The 11,151-nt window shown below is 41.3% G+C and overlaps 1 protein-coding gene across 6 annotated transcripts in view; it reads right to left on the minus strand.

Moving 5' to 3' along the window:
• HAVCR1 (hepatitis A virus cellular receptor 1) overlaps positions 1-10,815 on the minus strand; it is a 31,564-nt gene extending 20,749 nt beyond the window's left edge. For 2 of the 6 annotated variants that reach the window (XM_040443152.1, XM_040443144.1), the window contains exons 1-3: positions 10,399-10,815; positions 6,872-6,929; positions 3,594-3,932 (exon numbers count right to left, since the gene is read on the minus strand). In XM_040443152.1, the coding sequence (XP_040299086.1) occupies positions 3,594-3,932; positions 6,872-6,929; positions 10,399-10,437 (436 nt within the window). In that variant the 5' untranslated portion in view covers positions 10,438-10,815. Of the gene's footprint in view, positions 1-515; positions 600-3,593; positions 3,933-6,871; positions 6,930-7,295; positions 7,501-10,398 lie in introns of those variants that run through there. The other 4 variants (XM_040443116.1, XM_040443107.1, XM_040443125.1 and 1 more) reach the window with 4 other exon arrangements.
• Between the last annotated feature and the right edge of the window lie 336 nt (positions 10,816-11,151).

Genomic DNA, 11,151 nt, shown 5'->3' on the forward strand with positions numbered 1-11,151 from the left:
GGTGGCCGGGTGGGTGCTAATAATGAATGCATTGGATAATCTGACCAAAAGCTATGAGTCTCCTTTCTCTAAAAATGATTACATGTTGGGGCGCCTGGGTGGCGCAGTCGGTTAAGCGTCCGACTTCAGCCAGGTCACGATCTCGCGGTCCGTGAGTTCGAGCCCCGAGTCAGGCTCTGGGCTGATGGCTCGGAGCCTGGAGCCTGTTTCCAATTCTGTGTCTCCCTCTCTCTCTGCCCCTCCCCCGTTCATGCTCTGTCTCTCTCTGTCCCAAAAATAAATAAAAAAGTTGAAAAAAATTTTTAAATAAATAAATAAATAAATAAATAAAAATGATTACATGTTAAAAGGTGCATACATTTTGGGACAGGTATTCACAGACCCTGTGAAGCCCATGTTTGGAACCCAGGTAAGAACACTCAGCCTAGATTGTACTTCTGCTTTAACATAATGCCCTGGATGGTCTACATCCTCTCATTAGAAGACCTCAGGGCTCAAGAAACACATTTGTTTACCTGGCTTGAGGTTCTGCGTGGGTGCTGGCATTGAAGAAGTAGAGGTAAAGGCCCTAGGTGATGTTGGAACACTGGTGACCACAGCTGGAGTTAGAAATCAATATGAAAGCAAGGATTAGTCAAGCAGCAGGAAACAAGAGCCTTGGGTTGGGCCCATGTACCAATGCAACCAATGAGAAACTGTCCCCAGGCAGAATTAGGCACCAATTTTCCCTGAACTCAGAGTTCTTGTCATTGGTCAACTAGAATCTGTGACACAGGAGGGCTTGAAGACATACTGGTGAAAAGGAAACAGCTGCATTAAAAGATATATATTTGGGGAGGTTCCGAGGTGAAAAATGACACCTGGGATTTGCACTGAAGCACTTTGAGACCAGTCATGCATATCAGATTTATGTATCTTCATAAACACCTGTGAGTTAAGGAAAACGTCTAGAGCCTGGAGCTGTCTTCATCATCTCAGTGGTGAATGACTAAGACTTCAACAGGATTTCCCAGGCCCAGAATGCTTACCAAATAAATAGCATTCAGTTCCATCAGTCCTGAGGGTACCGTGCCAATAGAGGCACATGCAACCTAAATGAGGGCTAACTCACATCCATTAGTGTATTAGCTAGATAAATCACACAGATTATTTATATATTTGGTTAGAAGGTAAACTAGATGTTTTATGGTTCCTTTCTACCTAAGAGATAATAACAATAGCTAATAACATAGACTCTTTCTGGAGTCAGAAGTGGGGTAGGATTCCAAACCACTTAATGAAGGTCACAGAAGTACCCAGAGAGAACTGAAACCGGAATTAAGCCCCAACAAGGACTGAATGAAGAATGTAAACTTTTGATCTCACTAGGCACCGTTTTTCTCCATGAGAAGTTTCCTTCAATTTCAACTTGACTAACTGCAAAGGAAAACCCATTTCACTTATATAGGGGACAATTGGTTTGAAAACTCTTCTGAAAGATCTAACTTAATTTAGAATCTGAAGAGGAAAAACTTTTTTCAACAAATATTTGTGAGTGTCTATTAAATGCGAATCATTAGTCTAAAGTAGAGGTCAGCAAACTTTCTGGGAAGGGTCAGATAGTAAATGCCTCAGTCTTTGGACACCCTATAGTCCCAGGCACAGTTGCTCAACTCTGTCAGTGAAAGGCAGCCATAGACAATATATATATCAAATGTGTATGGCTGTTCTAATAAAAATTTATAAAACAATGACCCTGTTTTGTTATCTGATCTAGTTCTGGAACTATAGTTTACTGACCCTGATCTAAGGTGTAGTCAGAGGCTTCCGAAAAGAATACAGTCCAGTCCCCTCCTTCCAGCTAAAACCAAGTATGCTGAGTATGCAAAAAATCTAAGCAAAGGAGAATAAGGGAAACAATAAAGAGGAGGTGACCTGCTGGAATTGTCTAATGAACTTGACTTCTTCAGTGGTAAATATTTTTCCCGGGCAGAATCTAGGAAACTATAACTATAGATGCTGGTGTGGGAAAAAAATCCCTAACAGAAGCTTGAAGAGTAAGCTCAGCCTATGAAAAATGTAAGACAACTTTAGCAAAGAGTTAGTTATTGGAGGCAGAGTCACTTTGGCTCAGTTATGAACCTTCTTCCCACTTGACAGAGCACTGCCCTTGTAAATGCCCACCTATTAAAGAATTTTGAAGCACTTTATCAGCTTCAAACCATACAACCAAACCATAAAAAATTCAACCAAACCATAAAAAATTTCACAAATACAAAAAAGTTACAATCATCATCTCTTCTGGACATGCTGCCTCCTCACTTCTGTCTAGAGCACACTACAGTCACCAGCATTCTTGGGCTTCCTTAAATTGCTTCCCAGATGTAGTTTCCCCAGAGTCAGCTATTTTCTCCATCAGAATTGACCTTATCCCACTTGCCTTCACAAAAGGAACAGGCCAAGTCCAAAAGTTGGTAGATTGCAAGACCAAGTTCCTCTTAATTTAAGACAGAGAGAGAGAGAGAGAGAGTTTATTAAGGCCACAGGTATTGGGTTCTATTGTCAATATAAGAGTTTAGTGGAAGGAACTTCATTAGGAAAGAACACCAGAAACCAGGGAATCCTGAGGAATCCACTCTGTTCATCCAGTGGTAAAGAAAATGAGGATGTTCACATCAAGACAGATTTTTGGATTTCATGAAATTCTTTTTTTTTTTCTTATTTTTTTAACCTTTATTTATGTTTAACAGACAGAGCATGAGCATGAGCAGGGGAGGGGCAGAGAGAGAGGGAGACACAGAAACTGAAGCAGGCTCTAGGGTCCAAGCTGTCAGCACAGAGCCCAACGCGGGGCTCGAACTCACAAACTATGAGATCACGACCTGAGCTGAAGCCGGACACTTAACCGAATGAGTCACCCAGGGGCCCCTGGATTTCATGAAATTCTTAAAAGCAACTGGTGTGTCGTTATTGGAATATAAGTGCTTTCATATTGCAATAAGGTCATTTTTGTTTTTAAAGAAGCAGTTTTGCAATATGATGTGAAATATGCTACAAAAATTCCCAGGCAGGGCTGAAGGAAGGAACTATATATTCCTTAATAACAAGATATGCAACAAGATTGAGTTGACAATTGTTATAGCTGGGTGTTACTATTATGATAAGACCTTATACCATATTACCTACTTTATATGTTTGAAATGCTCCGAAATAGTTTTAAAAATGCTAAGAACATTTAAAAATTCCTCTAAAACATAATCTCAGAGAACAAGGGCCGTTCTTTAAGTTGAATAAATTCAGCTTGATAAAAATGTTTACTATATTTCACAGTGGAACAGTGAATGCTTTTTCATGAACCAACTAGCATTTTTGAAGCACTGCTTTAGGGAACAGTTTGCTGACTGGGAAGATCCTCTAGCTTACCGTCTTGAATCAAGATTGGTCTAAGACTTCGTTTTATACAAATAAAAGTCATTCTATTTTCCAACAGTTGCTGAAAAACAAGACTGTAGGAACCTCCTCTTGCCCTCTTAAAGGAGAAAAACACTACCAAAGAGTCAACATCTCAGCCAACTCACATGAAGCGATCAAAGGAAGAAGGAAAACAAGCTCACCTGGCTTTATCTCTAATGACAGGGTGAGTTTCATGTCATTGAACCACCCGCTGTGTTCAACACGACAACAGTATATGCCACTGTCAGTCTGAGCCACGTTCTCTATGGTCAAAGACACATTCCCTTCTAAAAGGTTTCCCTTTAGCTTATAACGTGGGTGCTTCCGAAAAGTGACGTGGGATCCATTAGTCCAGATGATTACATCTGAGCACTGGGACACAGGACATGCCCCTCTGCCCCAGCACATGGTGGTGACTCCCTTAGCTGTCGAGTAAGCGCAGGACAGCGTGGCAGGAAGGCCTACCACTCCATTCACTTGTTTGTGAGACACTACAGCATCTGTAAGTAAAGAGAAAGAAGAGTATAAGGCCTCAATATTTCAGTTTTATATTTATTTTCACTGTTTTCTTTTCAATGTAGTTTATTTCATTTGCAATCATATGGATTTGTATCTTCAATTAAAAAAAATTCATTGTAAGCATTTTTATGTTAACATACTCCTTTTTTATGTTAACATATTCTTGGGGCGCCTGGGTGGCTCAGTCAGTTAAGTGTCTGACTTCCGGATCAGGTCAGGATCTCACAGTTTGTGGGTTTGTGAGTTCAAGCCCCCTGCATCGGGCTCTGTGCTGACAGCTCAGAGCCTGGAGCCTGCTTTGGATTCTGTGTCTCCCTCTGTCTCTGACCCTCCCCTGTTCATGCTCTGTCTCTCTCTGTCTCAAAATTAACATAAAAAAAATTTTTTTTATGTTAACATTTTCTTAAAAGCATTATTTATATGATATTTGTAGATAAGATATAATTAAAGCTTTTTTTCTGTATTAAGGATTATTTTCTAACAGGACAGATGTCAAAGAGAGAAATTACCAGGAATACTTTCACTCTCTTGATGAACATGACCAAATTTCTTTCCAAAAGGTTCAAACCAAATGACACTCCAGTAATACATGAGTATGTATTTCATCCTGTGTTTGACATACATGTGGCTTTTCCACTTCCCCAGATTCATTTGCTGTCTCAATTGAAATATGTTTGAAAAATTCTATTGCATTTAAAGTTTTAATTTTTATTGCAGCTTTTTAAACTTCTATTGCAAGTGATGTCCCCTCACAGCACCTCTCTTATAAGAAAAGCAGAGCTTGGGGCACCTACCTACCTCAGTGGGTTAAGTGTCTGACTCTTGATTTCGGGTCAGGTCATTATCTCACAGTTTGTGAGTTTCAGCCCCGTGTCAGGCTCTGCTCTGATAGCGTGGAGCCTGCTTGGGATTCTCTCTCTCCCTCTCTCTGCCCCTGCTCCCTCCCCCCACTCTCTATATCTCAAAATAAATAAATGCTAAAAAAATAAATAAATAAAAGCAGAACTAATGTTTTGTTTAAAGTATTATTGACTGGGGTGCCTGGGTGGCTCAGTCAGTTACGCGTCTGACTCTTGATTTCTGCTCGGGTCATGATCTCAAAGTTTGTGAGTTTGAGCCCCACATGGGGTTCCACACACATGGAGTCTGCTTGGGATTTTCTCTCTATCCCTCTTTCTCCACCCCTCCTCCATGATCTCTCTCTCTCTCTCTCTCTCTCTCTCTCTGAAAATAAATAAATAAAAATTTTTAAAAAATTTAGGAAATGGGTTTCTAATACTTCTAGGAGGAGCTGAGGTTTATCATGGGCTTTAAGATCAGTCTAAAAAAATCCAATAGGGACCCCTTCTCACATGTTGTTAGCAGCCCCACAACTGAGCGAGGCCCACTTCCCCTGTGAAAACAGACAGTTGGAAAACACTCAACCAAGTACTAAATTATGACACTTAAAAAACAAAACCAAGAAGTCTCTCCTGGGGCAGTGGCATAAAAGCCCTATCGTGCCAAATTCAGACAAGGTGGCCATGAAAAGAAATCTGAAATTCACCAACCAATCACATTTACAATTTTGGCTATGACTTTGGGAAATGCTCTGGGAATAAAATGTTCATGGTTATATAAAATAAGAAAAAGGCACTGAATTCTTAGAATATTTAGTTTTGCCTAGTATCATTTTTAGATTATAAATATAATACATGCTAATTATAAAAATCAAGTTATATAAGTTATAATAAATGAACTTTCCTTCATAATCTGACTTCTGGAGATTATTGTTTTTAAAATGTATGCATTATATCTATTCCTAACTTTGCTATCTCATGGAGTGTTTTGAAATAAAATATTTTTTATATTTTTTATTTTTTTATTTTTTATTTTTTTAAAATGTTTATTTATTTCATTTTGAGAGAGAGTGCACATGCGTGCATGCAGAGAGATGGAGAAAGAGAATCCCAAGCAGACTCTGGGAATCTGACATGGTGCTCAATCCCACGAACCCTGAGATCATGACCTGTGCAGAAATCAAGAGTCGGCCACTCAACCCACTGAGCCACCAGAGCACCCCTATACGTTGAGTTGACATTCAGTTATATCACTAAATTCTCTTATCACTTATAAACATGCTTATTCCAATTCTGATTTAAAAGGAATACTCTATTTCATGACTAAGTATAATCATGTCCTCAAACCCTATAAAGCATTTTATTTATTTATTTGTTTATTTTATTTATTTATTTTTAACTTTTGAAGGATGCTTTTATTCTGTTTTTTTTTTTTAATATAATTTATTTTTAGGTTGGTTAACATACAGTGTATATAGTGTCCTCTTGATTTGGGGGGGTAGATTCCCGTGATTCATCGCTTACATACAACACCCAGTGCTCATCCCAACACGTGCCCTCCTCAGTGCCCATCACCCATTTTCTCCTGTCCTCCACTCCCCCCATCAACCCTCAGTTTGTTCTCTGTATTTAAGAGTCTTTTAAAAGAAATAGTTGCACAGCATTTTTAAAAAATCAAATGACACAGGATGGTTCAATAGAGGACTGGTTCCCTTTCCATCTAATCCCAGCTTCTCCCCATCCCCTCCTGCTCATGGCAACACTGTTACTACATCCTACATACACTTGAGTAGTCCATGCTGACACTGCTGTCCACTCGTCCCTTTTATTGTTTAAACACAAATGACAAGATATGATACACAGTTCTGCATTGGGTCTGGCTCACTCACCCATGGATTTTGTAAGTCATAGCATTTAAGCAATTTCTTTTGCGTAAGATTTAGCGTGGTTCTTTGGCCACTAACTGACCCATTACCTTTCACCAAAGCCCAAGCACATCCATCTTCCTACACCACACTCACACGTCTCCTACGTGTCCCAATCTTCAGGGCTTCCAGACCCCGGCCCACCTGTTCGCTTACCTGTCAGAAGTAGTATGGGGCTGAAGATGGCTACCCAAGGCTGCATGATGGTATTGGCCTGAAGGAAAGAGAAAGCAGACTGGTAGGTGTGCCCCTCACCAGATGGTCTCGGAACAAGTCTTAATTCTCAGACTGCAACTTCTCCTTTCACCCTGAGTGGGTGGATCACATGAGCCTGCCCCGTCAGTGAGGACAGACCATGCACAACAGCTTCACATATCAGTTATCTCTAGTGTGACCATCCTGCACCTTCCAATAGACAGGCAAAGCTGTCCTCAGGTCAGCCCCTTGTTTCCCAGCTCCTTCCCCACAGAGTCCAAACTGACTCCTGATGCTGACACAGGGGATACAGGGGCAAACAGAAAGGAAACCAGAGTCAGGCTCAGTGAGGGGACCATCACAACCAAGATTGGTCTTCACTTACCCTTGGCCTCGGAGATGAGTCAACTGGCCCTTTAATGAGTGCAGAGAACTCCCTGCTCTGTGGCTACAATGATCAGTCCCCAGCCTTATACTGTCAAGTTTACCAGTGGCAAGAATTAATCAAAAATGTAAATCACCGTGCCTGACCATGTTACAGGAAGCAATGACTCAGACCACATCTCACTGAGTGATGTCAGAAAGTATTTCAGGAAGTAGATTCTGGACCAGACTTGGGTTTAGATCCCAGCTCTGTCACTTGCAAAGCTGGGTATGTCCATGAGTTACTGATCTCTTCCAAGCCTTGACTTCCTCATTTGTAACATAGCACTAAAAGTACTTGCTGTGTCTCCCTCAAAGAATTGTTAGCAAAAGCGATATGGGAGACCTTTGAAAATGAAATGTAAATATGCATTAATGCTAACCAAGGTTTTTGGAAAACTTACTGTGTGGTGGGCTCTATGCCAAACACACACATCCACTTAGTCCTCAAAGACCTCCTTCGGCAGGTCCTGCTATTAACCTCATTTCATAGAAGAGGAAACTGAGGCTTGTAGATGTTAAGTGAGCCAAGGTTCCAGACAAGCTCTTCCGACTTTTGCACTTAATCATTAAGCCATACAAGTATGTGTCAGCCTGCCTAGTACTTCATTAACTGTCCTCTGATCTAAAGATTCAGTAACTTCCCTCAGGAGGGTACTGATGCTCCATTTCTAGGCTACTTGCAGCCCATCACAGGCTTCACGGAGACATGAAAACAGTGGCAACGGGTCCTGTGCTGCTCGGGAATGTGAACTCCTGACTCCAGCAGTCTCTGTGCTTGGAAAAAAGACCTAAAGCCTAATACTACAAACTGGTGGCCTAAAGACTATATTTGGCCCACAGAAGTGCTTTGTACCACAGTGTTCAAAAATTCTTTTCTTGGGGGCACCTGGCTGCCTCAGTTGGTAGAGCATGCAACTCTTGATCTTGGGGTGGTGAGTTTCAAACCCCACGTAGGCATAGAGATTACGTTAAAAACTAATCCTTAAAAAAATTCATTTTTAATTAATGGCCACCATTTAGAAATCTAGAGAGCCCACATGAGAACTCAGTTTTTCTGCTTTGTTATGAAATACAATTAGATGGCCAGCAATGGCCTGTAGCACCCAGTCCCCTTAGAGTGTGCCCTCTCCAGCCTGCTCCTGCTCCAGCCTTGTTGGGGGTGTGGGGTGCTTCTGTGTCTGGAGGGGGCCCCTGTCTTAGACTCTACTCCACCTTCATGAATACAAGCTCTTTCCTGTCACTGGGCCTTCACACTGGCTGTCCCCCTGGCCTATTTGCTGAAACTCACCTCTTCCATCCAACAATTGGAGTATATGACCTTTATTAGTCCTCCTAGCTTTACGATGCCACACACTTGAATTCAATTGGGTAACAAGATGAGTTCTCACAAGGGAAAATCTCCTTTCTGGATTCCCATCCTCCTCTTATTCTCCACTTAAAGGGAACACTATTGACCCCACGTTGACCACCAGCAAAAGTGGGGGAACACATTCTGAAATGCCTCACAAAGAAGTAGGTCGTGCCTTATATTTATTTGGGAGGCAAAATATTTTATGACTAGTTTTGTCATACTCCGAGACTTAGTCAAAGCCCAGAAGGTCAATGGTAAGGATTTTTCTAATTTAATTCAATCATACCACATTTGCTATCAATATATTGAGGCTAATGCCGCATGACTTAATATACTAAGAATGAAAAAACCCAGGGTTGTGCAATCAGGTGGAGAGACAGGTAAGTAAGCAACTAATAAAATCAGGCAGAATGATGTAATTGGTAAATATATAATCAGATTGTGTCACTCTTCCCCTCACGATGTTCCCACGGCTCTCTCAGAAAACAACAAAAAGTAAGAAAACACCCTAACGTCTTACCCAGATTTACAAAATCCCCCCCAGTTATCTGGATCCTGCCTACCTCTCAAATTTCTTCTATGTCTCTCTCCCCTGCCACAGGGCTCCAGACATTTGGGGTTCTTTCAAATGTATCCCCATATTAGGACTTTTTCCCTAGTGGTACCCTCTGCCTAGATCTCCATTCCTTTACACCACCAGTTTCAGATTTCTCTTTGTCTTTTGGGCCCTTGTTTAACTGTCACCTTCTCAGACATTCTTCTGGTCCCTCTGTCTAAAGTAGCCAACCCATCACTCTATTACACTATTTCAGTTCTCTGTGCAGCGTTTCTTACCTTGTTGCCCTTGATTGTGTGTGCATTGTACTGTGTGTACTTTCCCTTGTACTGTTCATTAGAACTTTCCATGATGACGGAGTTATTATAGCATATGGATGTTGTGCAATATAGTAGATGTTAGCCACATCTGACTACTGAGCACTTGAAATGAAACTAGTACAACTTAGAAGTTAAAAATAATTAACTTAATTTTATTTAATTAACTTAAATTTAAATAGCCACACATGGCTATGGTCTTGAAAAGTACTCAATTCTAGACCATAAACTCCTCTAAGATAGAGCTCCTCCATTTTTTTCTCTGTTATACTCCTGAAACATTGTAAGGGAGCCAATTAGCATTGATTAAATAAAGTAATGGAAGCATGAAGGTAGGGAGGGAGATCATTAATTGACAGGGGAGGGTGGGGAGGTGATGCAGGGAGTGGCAGAAAAATCCCTTAAAAAAGTGACATGTGAGATTCATCATTGGAAAATGGGGGAAGGAGCAGAGGGTGTTTTAAGTGGAATAAATAATGAGCAAGAGCCAGAACAGGGACATAAAACCAAGGCTCTGAGATGTTGATTAAGTATAATTTTGTAGGACTGAATTTTCTAGCAAGTCCATCTCCTATGACAGCCTCTATTGTGTCGTAAAGGCTCCCAAACAGCATAGTGGTTTGTTTGTTTGTTTGTTTGTTTGTTTAATTTGACCTGCATAACCTCCATGAATCACTACTCTTTAGTGCCAAATTTGTGACCCCTTGAAAGATACATCTCAAGTTGAGGGTTAAGGTTCAATGGGCAACAATGTTCAGGGACCAGACATGAATTCCCAGCTGTTTACCCGAGAAGGAGCACCACTGCAGGTGCATAGAAGTGACAAGACCAGGCTTACCTTTGATAAGGACTCTGTAGCTGCTGGGTTGAGAAGCATGAAGACCTGTCAGGAGTGCGGTATGTCAGAAGACGGGAAGGGATGGTAGTGGGCAGTTCAGGCTCTGGATGTTTACACAGTAGAGCAACCAGGATTTTCTACAGGATATGAGGTGCAGGAGCTTAAACATGACTCCAGGGGATTTTGGCCTGAAACAACTGGAAGAACTGGAAGTGCCACCACCTGAGATAGGGAAGCTGCATGTGACACAGATTTGGGAGGAAATAGTCTGGATTTTGAAAGTGTTGGGTTTCAGGTGGAGGCTGTTGAAGTTCAGGAGAGAGATCTAGAATAAAGATAAGTATTTGGGGGGTGCCAGGGTGGCTCAGTCAGTTAAGCGTCTGACTTCAGCTCCCGTCATGATCTCATGGATGGTGGGTTCGAACCCCGCATCGGGATCTGTGCTAACAGCTCAGAGCCTAGAGCCTGTTTCAGATTCTGTGTCTTCCTCTCTCTCTGCTCTTCCCCTGCTTATGCTCTGTCTGTCTGTCTCTCTCTCTGTCTCTCACAAATGAATAAATATTTAAAAAAAAATTTAAAACAAAGATAAATATTTGGGAGTCACTGGTATAGAAATGGAATTTTCAAATCATGAACCTAGAGATATTCAATCAAAAAGAATGCTTGTGGCTAAGGACTAGGCTCGGGGGCATCCCACAGATGGTTGAAATAGAAGAGATGCCAGCACACAAACAGAAGCAGACCAAGGAGGTA

This window comes from Herpailurus yagouaroundi, unplaced genomic scaffold, assembly GCF_014898765.1.
Source record: "Herpailurus yagouaroundi ecotype Mexico unplaced genomic scaffold, PumYag 29, whole genome shotgun sequence".
NCBI classification, from domain to species: domain Eukaryota; kingdom Metazoa; phylum Chordata; class Mammalia; order Carnivora; family Felidae; genus Herpailurus; species Herpailurus yagouaroundi.